We start from the raw sequence: 21,003 nt of genomic DNA on the forward strand, positions 1-21,003 counted from the left end.
GGAGTGCACGTTCTCACCTGTAACCTAAACTTAACCTTAAGAAAAGCGTTGATTAAATTCGATTGTAAATCTTTTCCAGGTCAGCCCTAGTAGCAGTTGCTGCGTTCCTTGATGCATTCCAGAAAATTGCTGATGCAGCCACAAACGCTAGAGGTGAGTCATTTATGCTTTTTTATAGAACAGGGGGTAAACGCTTTTTAATAAACGGGCTCATCTCATGTAAAGTGATACAGCCGTCCGTGGACACTCTCAATGCCAGAGGGCTCGGGAGTATGTCGCTGGCATTTTAAGAGTCCTGTATGTACTTTAGTAAAAGTAGGTGGAAGGTACGAATAAATATATTGAAAGAAATGAAAAATTGTTTTCGGGAACACCACATTTTATGTGTAAAATTTACATAACAGCTTAATACTAATTGAGATTCGTTCTCGTGAGTATTGATTCAAAGATTTATAAATTTTGACGCTTAAGTGAAAGCGTTGGAAATTAATTTATTATGTCAAATTAATTAATCTGTGTGTTCAGGTATCTTAAAGTTAGGATTATAAATATTTTCTACAAAATCGTTTTAATTAAAAAAAATATTTATTCAGACTTATGGTAACCTTCTAACTGTGCAATATTAACGTTAAAAAGTTTTTGATATAAAAGTTAATAGTGGAGCAACCTTAACCATACACTTTAAACTCAAAATTATATTATCCAATAAAATATTAGATTTTAATCCTACCCTCAGTAACATCCCTAATCCACTTTATATATTGAAAGACATTAGTGTAAACACTAGGCCAACCAGCAATTCCACATTCACGGTAACCGAAACTCAGTACACCAATGATAACAAATGACGGACTAACTTCGTACATCAGCGGACCACCCGAGTCGCCATTACAAGTGTCCTTGCCAGCTTCACCTCCCGCACATATAACATTTAAAAGTGGTAGGTCCGAATAACGTTCCTTGCAGTAGTCGTCTTTGACAAACGGAAGCATCACATGTTTCTTAACGTCACTAGATTCTCCAGACTCGTCCAATCCCCATCCAGCCACAGTAAAATTTGTCTTTTTATTAAACTGTGGGAAAAGGTCCACTGTGGGTAGACAGATAATTTTTATAAAATCTGGAAAAAAGGAAGACTTCAATTACGTGTTTATATAGTTTGCCCTCTCTAGCTTACTAGCTCTTAAGCTATATATGTATAAATGTACATGTTAAAAATAAGAGGGAAAACGAACCTGACAAAACGGCGGCCCTCTGGAGCTTAACAAAACCTATGTCATGCAGCCTTTTGCTACGATTGTGGTCTGGATGCGCGAGTGTATTTTCAACTGGAATGATAACAACAGTTGAAGAGTCAAAACCACCACCATCAGTTTCTACGGTGTCTGTTGGGTATGAGGTTATGTTGTATTCTGCTAGACGGGCGAAAAGCCTGAAATTGCAAAATATTACATAATTTAGTTAGGTTATGATCATCACTGTCTTGGCGCCTATTTCTTCCAATAATTTCTAGTTTATCCTATTTTATCTTTTCTTCCAGTTTGTCAATTAAGATAAAGGTTGTGAATTTATGTTTAGCAGTTCAATATGCTTAATCTCTAATTTTGACATTGTCTCCATACGAAAGTTGATGAAATAACTTTTATGCAATTTTGTTTTAATTTTCCTATTTTACGATATCTGATCAAGTGATACACACACTACACAAGATGCTCCGATTATAATGGTACTTATATTGGAAACTTACGGAGCTCTATTTGACCCGCTGATGCAATGTGCAGCCGTCAAAATTAACTTTGGAGAAATTAAACTGCCGCTGCAGAGAAGGAATTCTCTCGCGTATTGTAGTAAAGCTAACCAGGGATACTGATCAATGTTAGTCGCTTCACCTCCTGAAACAGTAGAATTCGTTTAGTAGAATTGATTAATTTTTGGAATTTCATTTATGGGAATTAAATGGATAGCACTGAAATAAACATTTTCGTGTGTAGGCTTTCTACAAAATGCTTACCAAAAATTTTATTGCCGCTAGTAGAGTCAATTCCGCAAGTGCCATCTGGATCTACGGAAATATTCTCCATGATTGTTTTATCATTGTTGTTTATCTTATCATCGATACCGACAGTTGGATTCGTCTCTGGTCTAGAAAGTACAAGTGGTTTCAGTTCTGGTTTCGGTTCTGGTTTTGGTTCTGGTTTTAGTTCTGGTTTCGGTTCTGGTTTTGGTTCTGTTTTTGGTGTAGTTTCCTTTGTTACTGTATATACAACCGGCTTGATCCGGAACGACGTTGTATCGATTGGACAGCACACCTGAATTTTACGTTTAAAAGTTTAATGTAAAGAATTTGAATTTCTACATCCTTAAAATTGTCTTTACTAACGGTTGTTACATTAATCGCTTATAAACATCTAAATCTTTGCTTGATTCACTTTTATTTTAATGTTCCTGGTATGATTAAAGAATTACTTGTATTATAAAAAATGGGATATGAATAAGAACTGTGTAAAATAACTTCATCAGTATGTTTTCCTCAACTTTAAGGATTTGAGGAAGGAAACAAAGTCTAATTCGTGTGCGTAAATTATACGTTCGCTATATGACGCGTTGGATACATTCATTAAAATATGTCAGTGATAATTCAGCTTACAATTATAATTGAACAAATTAATTCTGGTTGGATGAATGAAATTGCGATTCTGTGCTCAACACAATAATTTAAATGGACTGGATCACGTATTATGTGTTAATAAAATTGTTCTACATTGAAAACTTATAAATGTTATACTAAACTGCAATTAGTTTAACTTAACTTAACGTTTCAGTAATATTCATATTTATATTAAATAATTTCCGTGGGAAAAAATCCAGATTAGTCTTCTGTCTAGCCTTGCATACGATAAAACTGACTCGCAGCTGTTTAACCAGATGCGTTACTCTATCGTTTGTTTTTATATTATACTTGCTGCTTCCGCGAACTTCATTATATATGATTTTGACTTTTTAGTATCTACGTATACATACCACCATATGGACAGATTGATATTCTATAATATTTTTGATAATTTTTTGCTTGGAAACATGCGGATCCCGCTCCATAGGACAATCATACTGCCTTGATAAAATCCAAATGGTTGCTAATCTAATTTTACATATTTTTGTTATTTTATTATTAATCTTTAATGTATAATATTCAACGGTTTCAATATATGTAAATATGAGACGAACGTGTGTACTAAAAATACTTTGTCCCTATTTTAGTATAGTAGTTTTGTTCTCCTAGAACAAAACTACTATACTAAAATACATTGTCTAGAGATATAATTATTTAACTAATGAATACAAAATATTGTTAAAGCTATTTTAAAAGAGTAAGAGTGGAGTTTCTTGCCCATTGTTCTTCACACGAACCTTTCGGAAGGGGCAACTAGAATCATCTTTGTTTTATTTAACGTTCAAAAGTGCAATTTTAGGTGGTCAAATTGGAATAAATGATTTGACTTGTCAGACGTCTTGGAGATTTGTGCTTAGCAACGTATTTTGCGATACATTTTTATTTTTATAGATTAATTTCCTAAATATTACCTTAATAATATAAGAAAATGAATTCCCGCACAAGGTCTGTTGCAAGAATAGTTCCTCCGCTTCGCTCTTGCACGGTTTGTTTTCCAGATCGTTCAGAACTGGACATTTTGATATCGCCTTGCATTCGCCTGCACCCCCGTTTGGGACCTTGCACAGTTTTGCTACAGTAAAAAAAATTCGTTGGATTCATTTAAAGACGTCAGTTGTCTATTTTATAATTGTTATGATATATTGGAAAGGTCTAAGTGAAGTGAGCGTGGTAAATCACAAAAATCGTATGTCTTTATATTCTTGGAACGATTTTCTTACACAACAAAGGATTTCGCAAAGAAGCATCTTAAAGTTGAGATGCAATATTTAAAATTTTGTTATTCGTAACAAAACAAAACTTACAGATGCCAAGTGCATCTGTAAGTTTTGGTTACACGCTCTAAGGCTTAAATGGAAATGGGTGGGTCATATTGATAGAGCGCGGGATAAAAGATGGTCTCTTGAAACAAAATGTACTGGATCTACTGGAAAAAGATGTATAGGACAAGAGATAAGAAAAGATGAACAGTTGACGAAATAGAACGAGAGGGGAAAAACTGGATGAATGTTGCTCAACACAAAGAGAAATGGAAACATATGGACGAGACTTTTACCCTAAAAGTGGCCATACAAATACAAATACTAGAACATTTACAAAACTAACCTTAATATTGAACTTATACTTACACAAAAAAGTTCAAGTTGTTGTATGGATTCATTGATAAAGCAATGGATTTTTTAAATGAATTTCATTGTTAATACGTGTGAACGTTAGGTCTCGTATGCGTATTTTCTTTAAGCACACTGTCAGTGCAATATTTAAAAAATATATATTTTTTATGTTTAGCGTGAAAACAATTGAGTGAGTCATTCCTATTAATTTGATTTAATAATAAAATATTGTATATGCAATATTTGAATTTAATATAAATAAAATATAACAATGTATTAAACAAATATATAAACTGGGCAATGTTTGGTTTGGTCACGATAAATTTGTGAATGATATGTTTGATGTGAGGCCGAGATATTTTTGTAAGAAATCTTGGAGCTAACCTGTTACTTATACAATTATTATTAATGAAGTCTGCATAATTATATAATGGCATTCATATATGAATAACGTATTAAATTAATAAACTCACCAGTAGCGAACACGATTGAATAGCAGATCAACAGTATTCGTAATTTACACATGACGCAGGGGCAACGTACAGTAGTTGACTGGGACTGGTTTTCGCTGTGGTATGTTTTTATAATACAAGGAAATATTTATTTTTTATAAGCGAATACAGATGTACAAAAATGAATTGATTGTGACAGTGTTTTGGTAATTTGTTTGGTTAGGTTGATGTGCGCAGATGAAATCATTATTTCCAATTTAAAATCGGAAGCTATGATTTTTTTATAGAACAGTGGGCAACCGAGGCTCACCTGATGTTAAGTGATTGACCATGGAGACTTTCAATGCCAGAGAGCTGGCGAGTGCGATGACGGCCTTTTAAGAATTAGTACGCTCTTTTGTTAAGGGCTCCTAAGTCAAATTGGTTCGGGAATACTTCAGAATTTAAACATGTATAGTTTTTAGCTTATATATAATATAATAGCTTTTGTTTCGATCTCTTTGATAGATTGGAAAATCTTTATGAAATACCGTTAACTCTTTAGGAATGATTCTATTATACTGTTAGCCAAAGACCTAACGACGTTTGCGCATCGCTTGCAAAAGTTCTGAATTAATTAAGCCTATATATAGTAAACTATCATTTATTCCTTGTAACATTTATCCCTTTTTACAATGACCCTTTTATATACAAATATATTTTTTTTCAAGGACCTCTTACATTGATATTTTAGGTGAGTTACGTATACCCCTCAGCGGCACGACTACATTGTGGTGAAGAATTATGTGGGATTTTCTGTGTATACCCACTAAAACTCCAGGACACGATAACAGCATAGCTTTGTCCGCATACCGTATTTCTTAGAGTAGCCTCCTAAAACTGGCTCCATCTCTCTCAATCTTCAGCATCTTTCCCACCAACTTTAAGCTAGTCATTGCATTGCATGAATATAAGTACTAAACTTAGGCCAGATTTTGGGTTCGATCTTGTAAATCAGTAACTGTTTTGCCCTGCTTTATGTGGTTATTAAGAATGATAGACGAATATTTTTTTTTGTATTGTGTTTGACTTTTGTCTGTCTACTTCCGAGGTTGAGGTTTTCTATCGCGTGAGTTAGATGTTCTGGTTACTTCTATATACAAGTTGGTTTGTATGGAAGGAATGGAATGATAAATCACTGCCATCAATGTTCAAATCTTCTAACATAAGTAACCATAGACGAGAGAGAAGAGCTATGTTGGAAACTGGCTTCAGCATGCGATTCTCATCCCTGAGTTCGTAGGTTCGATTCCCGTCTGTTCACGCGCAATTTAACATAATTTAACTATTTTTTTTCTATAAGTTACCAATGAGTTTTCCGTACACAACAAAACAACAAATTAATTAAATATATATTTTTTATTAACTACACCTACACATACAAATATAGAATAAATACAAAGTTTTTTTCTAAAAACAATACGTTCATACAAAAACACACTTAAAAAATAATTAAGGTTTATTGAAACCCAGTAGAGCCTTTCAATATTCTATAGTGATATCAATCCCGAAGTTTATTATGCTAGTGTGATTTAATTCTCTCAATGGCCGTAGCCCTGATAAGGTAACCTTGGGATATTGAGGAACAAAAACTCATTAAGGGGATCGGTCTACTCGAAGTTTCTAAGTAAGCAGAGTAAGTACATCAAGTACCTACTTTTTTGATTACTGTAGAAAACTTTAATATTTATATAATTTGTAATGAACTTTAGAGTATTACATTTAATATATGTCAACTTTCACTATAACAATATAGCAGCATAGCATAGCATAACTTTTATTACTAACGAAACAGAAACACACAAAATCATAATAATCAAAAATAATAAGGTAAATTTTAAGTGTGTGTGTTGTGGTTGTAATTGGCCCTGGCTCAGCATTATGTCACGTCTGCTCCACAGTGTTAGTCATTCTGCCAGAGACCACAACAGTGTCCACTGAACATTTGCTATCATCAGTTGTAATTTTTGTACATCGTACATATGTTTAAGTTTACTAAAAAATCCTAATATCTTTCAATACATATGCTCCCGTTGCACATGCAACTTAAGTACTAATTCGTCTCTCTGTTCAATTCAGTGACAAAGGACACCTGTAATATTCCTGATGACAAAATGTACATCCTATAAATGTCCGTAGTTAATAATAAAGGTAAATAATGAGATTTATATTCTCCTGTTACTTATCAATAGATAGTATTGTCTTTTGTTAAAATAGCTTTTACACATTAAGAAAAACACCTTTTGAACGGATTAAAGCTATGTATTATTATTACGTACGTGGTCACGATGACCGTGACCACGCACGCTGAAAAGTACGCGAAACGTCGGAAAATATTGAAATTTAGAATTATGTAAATAACTATAAGTTTTAATAATAATACATAGCTTTAATCCGTTCAAAAAGTGTTTTTCTTATCAATTGATTTTAGTTTTTAGACGTTTAATCGTTTAAAAGTTATTCATTATTATTAATAGCTTGAACACATCTTATAATCGTATAATTGTCCCTTTAGTCCAAATTACCTCATGGAACGCTGGTTTTTTCATTATTTATTGTTACTATTCGATTTTCGTAGTGTTGCTTTACTCATTTACACCTTTTAAATTCACTATACTCGTTATTAAATTAAGGTTTTATCTGGGTGCGTATCCACGGAAGGTAATCGTAAACCTTCGTATACACTCCAGGTATGTTTTCCATTCCACAAGGTGTTGGTCCGAAGCTCACCACTCCCACCACCTCCCAAAGCTTCCCGTTCTCGTTCATAAGTGGTCCCCCGGAGTCACCCTTGCAGGAATCCTTGCCCTTTTCGCCGCCAGCGCAAATTTGACCATCCCACAGTGGCACCTGCCTTTGGGCGTAATACGGCTCGCATTGCTGTAATTTGATATGTTAATTTTTACTTATTGGTGATAGTAGTTACTTGAAGATTTTTCTAATATTTATTCGTCGAATTCACTGCCTTAGTATAACATTGATATGTATGAAACAATACAATACTCTATATTTGCCAACTGTAAAAACCATTTCAGATTTATTAGTGACTATATTTTCTACACAATTTTTTAAATGTTGCCTCTGAAAATTACACATTCGTAACTTCAAGACACTCTCTCACGACCAGACGTTCTCGCACCAGACCCTTAACCTAACATTCTTGTATGGTCTACATAAAATAATAAGAAATGTCACCAGGAATTTGCTCATCTGTGTTAAGTTATATGTAGTATATCTTACTTGTTTGGTAGCTAACGGCAGGTCTACATGTAACTTAAGATTGCTGAAGCTCTCTGTGTCACTTATAGCTCCCCAGCCTGCTACCTCCAGTCTTATATTGGTCATGGTATCGAGCGTTATGTCCATGGTAGGAAGGCATATGGGTCTGATGAAATCTGTCAAAAAAAGAATTTGTAAGGAAGTGACATGTGCTCCATTGTTACGCAAAATGGCTTAGACAAAAGTAAAGTTTATGGGTTAAGAGAAACCCCCCCCCCTCATTCTTAAAATATAAATAAAAAACATCCATAAAATTAATACTAAAAGGCGTTGTAGGAGTATTCTCGTATAACGCGCTTGTACGACCCCATATGACGCGTTATGTATAAATGATTCATGATTACAAATCATTATAAATGTCACAGTACATACATATAATCTGTGTTGTACGAGGAACTGAAATCGCGTAATATGAAAGATCGTTATAAGAGTACCGTGTTATAAGGGTTCACTGTATTTAGAAATTATTCTGTATACAGTGTGAATCTTTTCTTCCGTACGTATTGTGTGCAAGAAAGAGTCCAGCAACAAAATTTATTTGTTCCAAAGTAGTTCATCAATTGCAAACATGGGTCCTGTAAGTAAACATTATGCGTGTAATTGCAACTAAATATACTTTACCAGTGTAAGGTGCCATTTGTGCCAATCGTAACAATGCGATGTCGTTCCTCCTAAGTTTAGCGGAAGGGTTGTAATCCTTATGGGGTATCGTCCTCTCAATAGGTATGGTGACCACAGGGTCCGTACAATCGGTACCTCCGCCCTCGACTTGCACGCAGTCACTACCACTGAAGCGCACGTCGTATTCACCCAAACGGACGTTTACTCTGAAATATTATAAAGGATATATGTGTTTGATATACCGATTTGGTATAATTTTTCATCCTTTATTTGGTGTCTACAACAGTTACAAGTGTAAAGAGCGAATAAATACATTTATTTATTCCGTAATCTTACGGCTAAAGAACTTTATTTCTCATTACAAAAAATTACCTTTTTATGTAAATAACATGAGAAACTTAATATGTATATACGCACGAGATACACGACGCCACCTGACAGCCGTCTTAATTTTAGCCTTCTAGGCATGAGCTGATATGTATCTTAAATTCCCTTTTAAATTGGTTAAATGCGCTAATGTTACTAATTTTAGCCGGTAATTGATTGACTAATTAGAGCAGTGTTGGCCTAGTGGCTTCAGTGTGCGACTCTCATCCCTGAGGTCGTAGGTTCGATCCTCGGCTGTGCACCAATTGATTTTCTTACCATGTGCGGATTTAACATTAGCTTGAACGGTGAAGGAAAACATCGTGAGGAAACCGGCTTGCCTTAGGCCCAAAAAGTCGACGGTGTGTGTCAGGCACAGAAGGCTGATCACCTACTTGCCTATTCAAGTCACAAACGATCATGAAACAGATACAGAAATCTGAGGCGCAGAATTAAAAAGGTTGTAGCGCCATTGATTATTATTATTATTAATTGATTAAATAATTGCACAACCTTATACTTAATAGACTTTTTAAAATAATTTGTACGCGGCTTTGTCAAGATAAGTAAAAACGCTCGACGAGTATTACGCTAGTGATGTGTATGATTTTAGTGATATAATAACAAACAATTACACTAAAAATATAGTGAAAGATGGAATACATAATATTTGTTTTGTAGGGAAAATACAATAATATTATTTGAAGCAACCTGATGACCCAGGAGCCGTACATACAGTATAGCACATACTTACTTACTTACGTACATACAGTTAACATTAATAAACGTCTAATTTACGATAAACATTTAATGTACCGTAGCATAACAAAATGGGTCACGCTTTTTTACTGATTTATTAATTACTCTTTGAACATGTGCATTTAAAAATTACCTTTAAAAATCGGAATATTTTTGAACATATTTGTGTTTTCCTGCTTTTCTAAATAAGTAAATGCTTGAATCACTGGAGTCGCTCCACAACAGATATTAATAAATACAGTGTAAACGTCATGTTACTGCCCTCGATTTAACGACGTACTCCCTAAATCGTCGAATCCAATTGATTTGGTTTGTGTAGCCTGTCTTCCATACACTCTAAATAGCATTAACATCCACTCTCAATAACGATAACAATTGAATAATAAAGTACTTTTTAAGTTGCTAAGTCCTAGCCCGCAATAAACTCGACTGACGGCATCATGCATACCGACTTTCTCAGAAATTCGTTCTTTTACACTGTAATTATTTTGAAATTACGATACAAATGTTTCCCTTATCTCCAGTGTTAAATTCGCTATTTTAGTTATGATAATCGTGTTTTAAAGACCGGTAACGCACTCGCAAGCCCTTTGGCATTGAGAGTGGACATTGGCGGCGGTATCACTTAAATACAAGGTCTACAATATTAATTTCGAACTTACGGCGTGCCACTATTTAATACTGGTCCAACAACGCAGTGTGCTGCGGTCAGTACATACTGGCCGCTAATGAGGGCCCCACCACAAAGCAGTTTAATCCTATCGTCTCGGACACCTCTGTACTCGATGAGCGTCAACCATGGGTACTGGTCGATGGCTGTTACGTTTCCACCTGGGCATGGGGAACATAATTTGATTCAAACAGATTTTATATCTCTTGAAAGAAGATAAAAAAATTAATATATAAGTGCTATCAATTATATTATACGACAAATCGTTCATTATGTTTAAATTGATTACGTCAGATGTTTAGCCAACATTGGAATCAGACTGATAATGTAATCTCGGGTTCTCCCTGGTGCATTTTGCGATAGTTAAGAAACGGTATTCATATTGAGTTTTCCTTAAAAGTGCGCAAAATGAAAGTTCAATTTGGAATTCTCTACTGGATGCTAGATACTTGATAATATAATTCCTCTAAACTACCCACTTGGAGCGTAGAACAAATAAACTGCAAGCGTTCGACATAAGGAACAACATAAATTTATCACGCCTCTATGACTAACTTTTATTCACTGCCAAGGTTCTAAAACATCAGAATTTTTCAAATTCCGTCTGCAATAACTAAGTGAGGACTTCAAGCATCTCTCATTCGAATTCTTCGCGAATGTTACAGAATAAACACTACTTGTCCAGAGCTTGATTTAATCGGTAGTGGACTGATCAATTTAAAAAAAAACAGGGTTAAGTGCGTATCTGACTTGTAAATTTTTTCTTATCGTTAAAATCTAAAAATAAAATTGAAAGTGTCATATTGTATTGTCTTAACATAGCGTTTACACATTGAAAGAAAATATTTTTTTTCCGGATTGAAGCTATGATATATATAAGTAAATTATTATAAACTTATAATTATTTTACATAATTTTAAAATTTTCCGACGTTTCGCGTGCTTTACAGCGTGCGTGGTCATGGTGACTGAAGACAAAATGTGTTGAATGTCAAAAATTATCACAGCTGTAGAGAAAGTTTTGTTATCTGTATTTATTTCCCCGGAGTTGATATTGTCGGAAAAAAATAAATTTATGTACAATAATTATAAGTTTATTTTTGTATACATAGCTTCAATCCGGTAAAAAAGTGTTTTCTTCCGAGTGTCATATTATTATTATGTTTTAATTTTTGTAACATTTATGTTACAATAATTGTCATGTATTTTAGAAAAGATAGCTTGGAACAAATACATAGATATAGAAGTGCACTTTAATAAATAATTAGAGTTGTACTGCTTATATATATTTAGTATGTGAATTTATGCTCTTCACTTGGTTAGATTTCTGAGTGTCAAAGTAAATTTATGACAATTTTGTTTAGTATAAAATTTTAATCGTGTCATACCAAATATCCTATTCCCTCCTCCGCTATCCAGTCCACAGCATTCGGTTCGAGGGTCAGGTGGTGCAGCAGTGAGGGTGCATATGGCTTCTTTGCCAGGCGCTGGCGGCACTGCTCCATCGGGACCACAGCACACGCTGTACCGGTCTGGGCTCTCGCATCTGCAAAATTTATCACCATATATGTTTCTAATGTATAATTAGAGAAATTCACACGACCTTGAAACCTATATGCATTGGAGTAGCCCAGTAAAGGTTAAAGGTCACAATATTACTTGAAATATATTATATATTCATATATCGAATCTATTTTGGGAAGAGTTTCGTCGTTGTGACTAAAATAAAAAGGTAGCAAATGCCAAATCAGAATAAATATTTGCCAGTGCCTTACCTCGATACTTGTACGTAACTTAAATTGTCCTTAGACACTGGAGGGTTTAGAAGACCCATTATTGATGGACAGGAGTACAATCCAAGACATGTTCCCTCTTTGCCCTCGTAGGTGAAACAACGTCGGTCCAACGGCGGTGCAATTTGGGGGCAACAAACCTGCAAAGATTAAATAATTATCAATTTTGTAGTTGTACAATTGTTATAGCATGGCAACTATTCGATATGAATTCGATAATGAATGAACGAAATGATATAATGTAACTCGTTTGTTAGGAGTTGTTATTTAATGTAAATCTGATAATTTCGGCGTAACATGCTCGTTGCGAGCACAGTGCTCGACATTCGCAGTCGAGATGTTCGACGATCTTTGGTTCTTATAAATTATTGTTTTATTCAATTCAAAAAGAAGGGAAAACCGTATTGGACATCAGACTTATATAAAAATAGACGAGTCTGGCGGTTTGACGTTATTATCAATATTAAAAAAAACCAAATGGTTACTGGACAGTATAAAAAAACATGTGTGCGTGTACTAGTGTACACATATAAGGATTAAAACTTTTATAACCTTATTTTCCGATGATCTACTATATGCAACTTTACAGAAATTGGTTAAATAAAGTTAAATAAGATAAAGTTTTACAAAAGGCCTTTGTTATACAATACTTTTGAATACAAATAATACAATTATTTCATTTTACCTTATTACTACTATACTATAAATTAATTATAATATAATTATTACTATAATTGTTTGTTATTAATGGCTTTTGGTAACTGAAATATGCAATATATTGTTTACATTCCATAAAATTTAGTAACCGAGTAAAAACTCCATCAATTGTAGTGCCGGATCTTGTTAAATAAATACCATAATCACTATTAATAGATATAGAGAATAATTACTTACTTTTTTTTAGAAAATCACTGGAATTTCAATTATTTTATGTTATAATTATTAACATAGTAACAAGTAATTGTACAGTTTTAACTAAAGTGCTCATCTGTCTTTTAATATCACAATATTAACACAATTTGACATAAAGAGAGAAAAGAATAGCTTTGTTAAGATAGTACAATTACACTGATTTTTATGAATATAACTTTACATATTGTAGCGTACCGACAGAATAAATCCTCGACGCGTAACACTCAAAGGATTCACCAACGAATTCATTGTAAGATTTTTTTTCCTCCATTATTTATCAGCAATCGACTTCACTTAGTCATAATCGTATGTGTTATCTTTATGAATTATACTGTGTCGCTAATGTTCGAGTGAACATCATGCCAGATTCGGCCACTAGTCCAGGGTTACAATTTGTTTTCTTTTAAGTCTCATTACATCTTTATTATCTAGAAGCCTGTTTATTTATCTTGTATTGAGATAATTGAGTGTGTCGTTTATAGTTTTCATTTCTATGTGTTCGTGGATTTAAGCGTTATTTTAAAGTCTTTGTAATCGTTAAACATCTAACGTTAACCGTCTGAAATAATTTAGAAAAAACGATAACGGAGAACGAATAAAGAATTAAACGGAAGCTTTATTGTTATTAAAAAATAAATTAGTGGCGTTACCACCTTTTAGGCCTGGGATTCGGGGTCTCAGATTTCTGTATATGTTTCATGATCACTTGTTATTCTAATAAGCAAGTTGGTAATGGTCACCTGTGTCTGTCACATGGCGTAGACTGTTTTTGTCTAAGGCAAGCTGGTTTCCTCACGATGTTTTTGTTGACCGTTCAAGGGAATGTTAAATGGGCATATAGAAGGAAAGTCCATTGGTGTACTGTCGGGGATTGAACCTACGACTTAGGGATGAGAGTCGCACGCTGAAGCCCTATTAGTCAACATCATTTCTAGTGCAAAACATAGACATATCGATCAGTCTTTTTCTCCTTTACCAAACGCATCGTCTTTTGTTGTACAAGGTACGTTTACAATCTGAACTTACCATGGGCACCTTATCTGCAAATCCGCAGTGAGATCGCCTCAAGAGTTCAATTTCTTCTTTTGTACGTTGGGGGTTGTCGAGGATTGCCAACAGATCTTTGCATTCGTTTATATTTATGCACTGGCCGGTGACACCATTTGGTGTCGTACATGGTGATTCTGAAATATAAAGGTATTTAAAAACTATATTTTTGTTATGAAATACATTCATACAAAGATCATTTCAAGTTATCTTTGTATGAATGCAGACGAGCTGCAAATAGCGAAGTGAAAAATTCGTTAGCATCGTTGTGATTTGAAAGTTGACGAAACGAAAGCGACATTAAAAAGAGACAGACACATACAATCAAAGGATTTAACCTGGGACAAAATGAGATAGGAAGCGTCAAATAGCTTTAAACTTTAATTACATACTTTAGGTTTTATCAATATTAATAATTGATTTCAAACTAAAAAATTCAAATTACCTGCGTCTCATTGCCTTGATACCAAAATTTTTGAAGGTTTCACTTCTACCAAGTGTGAATTGCATACAAAAAACAAAAATCATACCAACTATACATTGTATGCAATGTATAGTTGATATTTTTTTTATTATAAGGACATCAATTATTTAAATACTTTATACGTAAAGGATGTTATAAGTACAGGTAAATATCCTTAAATTGTTCAATATTGATTTAAAAAGAATTTTAAGTTATAAAAATCCACAGAACATATTTAAAAATAAAAGTTATAGCACAGATTAGTACCTTATTTTATCTTTCTTTAAAAAGATATTCAACAACAATGTGTGTGTCTAAATACAGTTAATTATAATAATGGATCAGTTGGAATTATTTGATGCAATTTATTTAAATTGCATAAATATTTCATTTCATTTTCCTTATAAGGCACAGATTAGATACAAAAATGTTTATGTGAATAAATTTAATTGTTTTTAATGGATGTACACGTTTAGAATTATATTTTGTCAATATTTTAAAAGTAGATATTTTACAAATTGTTGTCTTCTAGATACGTTTGATTACATGAAGATTTAAATTAACTGAAGTAACTTCATACTTATTACTTATGGTTTTGTTGCTCTGGCCAACTTTGCAATCAAACAAATTTTTTGAAAGCATAGGAAAGATACATGGAACTGCAGAAGCATAGTATATGTGCAATCGTGCAAACAGCTCTTAGAAGCTCCAAAACTTAATTATAAACATAGAAACATCATTTATATGGATCCTAAAACAATATAACTTCTGACAGTAGGTAAAATACAATGGAATAATTTGCCCACCATCGGACACAAGCCTGCTCCATCGGGTTCTACTCGTGTTTGTCGTGGGACAGGCACGGCCAAGACGGGGAGGACTTTTCGACTCTCTTCTGTTTATGGCCATAGCGAAGAATCTAGGAACAGTTTTTGGTGTGTATGATGTCTACCATTATTAGTTAATCGCAAATAAGTGTTGAGCCTAGTACCTACTCCACTGTTATTGCTGAGTTTGTTGACACTTTAATGGAGGGCATCTTCATATCTCAGATATCGCTCAGATAAGTGCTTGCGGATTTTAATTGCTGTGCCTCAAATAACCTTTAATGTACAGCGTGCATGTACAAATTTGTGCTGAACAATATCTGCAGTAGTGCTTTTCATAGGCATATATATATATATATATATATATATATATATAATCTTTTGATTTCAACTAAACTGAAAACTTAAGGTATGTGACCTTAACCGATTAGCTTTAAAGTTTCATTTTTCTCAATTGCTATACCCTCGCATGCATATACCCATGTGTATCCTCAACCCTATTGTGATTTTGTATCTGAATTTTTGTTACCTTTTAACGTCAAGCTGTCTTGTCTTAACTTTATCACCATGTATTTCTTGACCAGCGTTTTCCATTGTTGATGATTGCAGGCTGTGGTCAATGCAATTTATTATTTCTTGGATAATTAACTAATGTTTCTTTTGGTTCACTCTAGCCTAATGAAGCTAATTATCAGAACTAGCATATTTACTTTATGTCCATCAAGATACTCACAGTATATTCTCTAGATTTTAGTTGGTGGACTGTAAGTCCAATATGAAATATTACGTGTCCGTCGTTATTTTTATCAAATACTATATGAGGTTGAATTCTGGTCTCAAATGATTTCCGAATTGTCTTTATTCGATGGATTGTTCTGGTATATTCTTGGGGCTACCCCAGATGTTTTGATCTAGATTATTATAAACACAACGTGTTTTTTCATCAAATGTGTTGTATATGTTTAGGTATTGCTCAGAGTTAAATATTTTTTAAAATATATTAATGAATCTGTTATATTTAGGCTATATAACTAAAAGACATATATCATCTAAATCAATACTCACATCTATAGTATATATAGTAATTATTAAATGAGTTGTTACGATAAATGAGACATTTACCTCAAACAACAATTAAAAATATGTAACTAGATTTAAATTAGGTTTATTGTTAATCACTTTTTATTTAATTAATAAACCCATTAACGCTATCTACATTAATAGTACCAACTGAGCAAGTGATAAAACCCAGTTCAAGTGTAAGGTTAAGTCTATTGTAAAACCGTGGGAGAATCGTATAAAAACTTGGACAATTTGTTGTAATTTGATGTATAACTGGTTTTGTAATACGTTTCATGTATAATTGAATCACATTGTCAATTGTATTAACTTCAACCCAGGTTTGAAGTTAAGTTCAGCCCTTGACTTTGTTTAATTGTATTTCTGACAATTTTAAATCGATTTCGAAATACCCAAAGGTGGAGGTTGTCATCTCGACGTTTTCGTGTATCTTCAAGTATAGACTCTCCGTCGATGGACCGATCTGAATGATGTCAAATGATTCGTAATTGATTAACGTTCAGTTTAGTAGTGTTTCAGGCCTCGGCATTTAAATAAAAGAGGGGCGAGGTATATAATTATAATGCGTTGTTTTTTGTTGGAAACATGATGGGTTCAAGATGACCTTAAACTTAAACTAATTTATGAAGATCTCTTTTAGGCAAAGTGAACAGATGTTTTTGGATCTAATCGAAGGTTGTTGGGTGTTATTTGATTTTTTTACAAAATTAAATCATTTTATAATACAAATAATATGATATCGTCTCCGAGATTCAACTCCCGGCTGTGTACGAAGAAACTTTTCTTGCATTTAGCACTTTCTCGTACGTTGTATGAAAACATCGTGACGCATGCCTAAGACCCAAAAACTGTCAGGAGGCTAATCACCTACTTGCCTATTTAAAGTGATCACCTAGGCCTAGTGACTGGTCGTTTATTTTCTTCAAATATGGTTGAGTAAAACGATGGCTGGTTGCGGAAACTGGCTGTGAGGTTTCCGTTAAGTTTTGTAATTTAATACAAATAAAAAGTCTGCTCTTTATTTATTACGTATCTCCCTCCTGGTTTCTTCTATATATTAAAAGAGTACCGAGAGTTTTTATGCCGGCTTTTTCTCTCGGCCTTCACCCTCTGTCTCTTTGCCGATGAGTAGTGATGTCTGCGATACAAATTTAATGACGTGGAATAAGTGATACCAGTATCTTATATTCCATAATAAACATATTTTATTTTATTTTTTAGAGCTAAGAGTCGTAGCGCCGTTGGTTTTTGTATAAAATTTAGCATTATAATTGACTATTTGAGTTTATTGTAAGAAAGCTAACCAATAAAAAAATCATAATATGTTTCAATGAATCATAGTTTTTTTTGTTAACCATTATGACCAAATATCTATTGCATCATCATCATCATCATTAATAAGACTGTTATAAAGTTACAGACAAACAAATTAAAGATTTCGCAGTATTGCAGCCAATTTAGTCACGTTGCATTCCCACACAAATACTTATCGTGCCAATAGATTTAATTAGTGTAATAAAGTGTGACCATTTTAGTCTTTGAAAATAAGTATAATATTTTTTAATTATGGCGTTTGTTTTATGCGTAACAATTATGTTACACAGAACGATAAAGACGTTCCTTGCATCTCCCTTCCTGCTTGTTATATGAACAAATGTTTTTACAATACAAGATTTTAATTGTTAAAAATTATGTATTTAACAGATGTTTGACGTCCAATATAAGTATCAGTTTAAGTGTAAACAATTAAGTAATACGATACTAAAGAGGTCTTAGCAAGATGGTTTTGAGCTAATTAATTTTAAAACTTATTTGTTGAGCTTTGACGGACAGTTGCACAATGGCAATAAAAGTCATCTGGGCGATAAATTGTCTTATAAGAAGTATTTGATAACTAAATATAAAATTAAGATTGACATCACTCCATTTATAGGTTTACTTTAATTGAAATGAACTTAGGAATTATTAATTTTAAAAATAACTTATACAATTATTATAATATTATTAGTTGAAATTTGGCCATAAATGGGTTGTAAATAAATAATAAAAACATATAAATGAGAGTACATTATGATAGAGGTGAAATGTGCCCTTTGACTATTTCTCTGTCCTGATACGCCGACTATGGCTCAAGTTCAGTGAATACAAACATTATTTAAATATTAATGTAATTTATTATTTTATTCATAGGTAACAGTAAAATTTCTACAGGAGTAAATTCACATTGCTAGGTTTATTTTTTTAGTATATTTATTTATTTTTTAGCACTCAGTTGACTCAGCGTTACTTGTGTGTTTTCTGACTTTATCCTATTTAAGGATGGATCGAACAAAATACCTTGTTTACTGATAAGATACCGTTAAGAGTCGATGTTCTATTAAGCAAACAGTTATGTATTCACTTTCATACGTATTAACTTAAAGCTATTTCATATACTACTCAGATTGATTTATATACAAATGAACTAATCTGGTTACCACTATCGTTTTATCTATTAAAACTAACAGTCCCAGGGAACTTCGTTTCTTCTTACTGAGATTTTAGTTAGTCTACCTTTTAGTACATAACAACATGGAACATTTTGCTATGCTACCCTTGAGACTGTTCGGGGGTTGTATGTATTTTTGTAAGTTGTTTGTGGCAACCCTTATCGGTTAGTGGTTTGAAAAGATAGTAGACGATTCTCAGACTTACTGAATATCTATAAAATTTCATAAGAATCGGTCGTGCCGTTTCAGAGGTATGAGAACGAACATCATGACACAAGAATTTTAAATATTAGATTATGAAGAGGAAATATTTATTTGAAACTACTGGGTTTGAACAATTCTTTCACTATTAGAACCCTTCGTTATCCTTGATGAATATTACAATAGTGGTGTGAAAAAGACTAATATAAATTCCTAAATCGCGTACGCTGCTCAAACTATTGACAATAGAGCAGAACTATGAACTTATGAACTGCAGTTTTATAACGGACATCAATATCTACAAAGTCCAACAAATAAAAACTTATTTTAGCATTTAAAAATTATATTTACTGAGAAAATCTCTAGGTTATAATATATCATCATAACATTCAATGTCTAAAAAATAGGCGAAAGTTTTGTTATAAAGTCAGTGCCGAGGTTATTTAAAATAGGAACTCATGTTGAACAAGTATATTAGATTTCATTTAATTTGATATTTAATCCTACTAGAGTGTCTTCGTGATAGTGATTATTTTTTTATCTGCACTACACTTATGTTGTAATCGCGTTTTCCTATTAAAAATTTTGCCATATTCGTAGAACCATCCTAGCGTAACTAATAAATTTTCCCCTGAAATTTATCCCAGTAGAACTATCTTTTCCAAAATGTTGCAATACCTTATCATTTATATCTCTCGCTTTTGAGATGACATATTTATAGTTTGTAAGAATTCTGTTAGTAATACTTTAAAGAATAAAGCATGTGTTGAAGGGTGTAGTAGAATCTGTTTTTTTTATATTTTTGAGTTCTTTATTTGTAATAAATTAAAAAAAAATAGTGATGTGTTGTGGTGGTATACTAAGTTTCTAAGTTTATTATTCTAGAATTATGTCAGTTAATAATAAGTTGATCTAAAGTTATGGACTTGTGATTTATTTAATTTAAACTGTTTGTTTACTTATATACAGCCAACACATCAAATATATAAATACATAAAAAATTACCAAATTAATTATTATTACAACGTAGAACTCGTATCACTGGGTCATAAACATAACCTTTTTTTAGGACTATGGCCGAAGTTATCGGAGCCAACACAGATTACACACCCACAAATTTGGCGCGATGAACAAGATAAATGCCACGCAATATAATTAAACACATTTTCCTTAATAAATACATCCGATTATAACAGGATTTGAAACTCACGCCCTTGAACGAAGCACATATAGGTTGCAACTAACGCGGAGACTATGTGTAGAGTCGTCATGTTATGCGCGAACGCACGCCCGTCGTGGCGAGGCGTTCGATTGCTACTGCCACTGGCTACTGTCCACTGGCAATTGCTTGATGTTTATAGTATTAAGCAGATTTCTAGAAATAACACCTGCACAAGCTTATACTGGGATGGTCTTGTGTAAGGTTTTATATCTAAATGATTCCCTATGACAGGGACCTGTATTTGCACACGATGCTCGCAGCATATGTCGCTATATTTATTTACAAAAGCCTGCCAACGCTCGACACACTGATGTATTGTTTAATTTGACAAGCACTTATTGCAGTGCCCACGATGCTAAATGGAATCACCATTTAGCATCGACTCGAGCATTATGACTCGAGCGTCATAGAGAGCTATTGGGTTGCGAAGCTTAGATAATTATAAGAAAAAATCTTATATAATGTATTCCTTTTCATCGGTCAACGGCTATAGACTTTCA

The 21,003-nt window shown here is 33.2% G+C and overlaps 3 protein-coding genes across 6 annotated transcripts in view; 1 reads left to right on the forward strand and 2 right to left on the reverse strand.

The window, feature by feature from the left end:
• LOC123710647 (protein MTSS 2) overlaps positions 1 to 21,003 on the forward strand; it is a 141,518-nt gene that overhangs the window by 66,335 nt on the left and 54,180 nt on the right. For all 3 annotated transcript variants that reach the window (XM_045662679.1, XM_045662681.1, XM_045662680.1), the window contains exon 3: positions 80 to 153. In XM_045662679.1, the coding sequence (XP_045518635.1) occupies positions 80 to 153 (74 nt within the window). The remainder of the gene's footprint in view (positions 1 to 79; positions 154 to 21,003) is intronic.
• LOC123710650 (phenoloxidase-activating enzyme-like) lies at positions 372 to 4,830 on the reverse strand. The gene is made up of 6 exons (XM_045662686.1): positions 4,758 to 4,830; positions 3,583 to 3,743; positions 2,012 to 2,309; positions 1,748 to 1,892; positions 1,236 to 1,432; positions 372 to 1,120 (listed from the first exon to the last, which is right to left on the reverse strand). Exons 1-6 carry the CDS (start codon positions 4,807 to 4,809, stop codon positions 714 to 716), a joined length of 1,260 nt encoding a protein of 419 aa, XP_045518642.1. The 5' UTR covers positions 4,810 to 4,830; the 3' UTR covers positions 372 to 713.
• LOC123710649 (phenoloxidase-activating enzyme-like) lies at positions 7,151 to 20,607 on the reverse strand. 2 transcript variants are annotated; one of them, XM_045662684.1, is made up of 9 exons: positions 20,492 to 20,607; positions 16,041 to 16,121; positions 14,201 to 14,358; positions 12,245 to 12,402; positions 11,858 to 12,015; positions 10,463 to 10,631; positions 8,676 to 8,881; positions 8,016 to 8,170; positions 7,151 to 7,655 (listed from the first exon to the last, which is right to left on the reverse strand). In XM_045662684.1, exons 1-9 carry the CDS (start codon positions 20,550 to 20,552, stop codon positions 7,404 to 7,406), a joined length of 1,398 nt encoding a protein of 465 aa, XP_045518640.1. In that variant the 5' UTR covers positions 20,553 to 20,607; the 3' UTR covers positions 7,151 to 7,403. The 2 variants fall into 2 exon arrangements, with proteins under 2 accessions (XP_045518640.1, XP_045518641.1); XM_045662685.1 differs by lacking the exon at positions 16,041 to 16,121.

This window comes from Pieris brassicae, chromosome 6 (assembly GCF_905147105.1).
Source record: "Pieris brassicae chromosome 6, ilPieBrab1.1, whole genome shotgun sequence".
NCBI lineage: Eukaryota > Metazoa > Arthropoda > Insecta > Lepidoptera > Pieridae > Pieris > Pieris brassicae.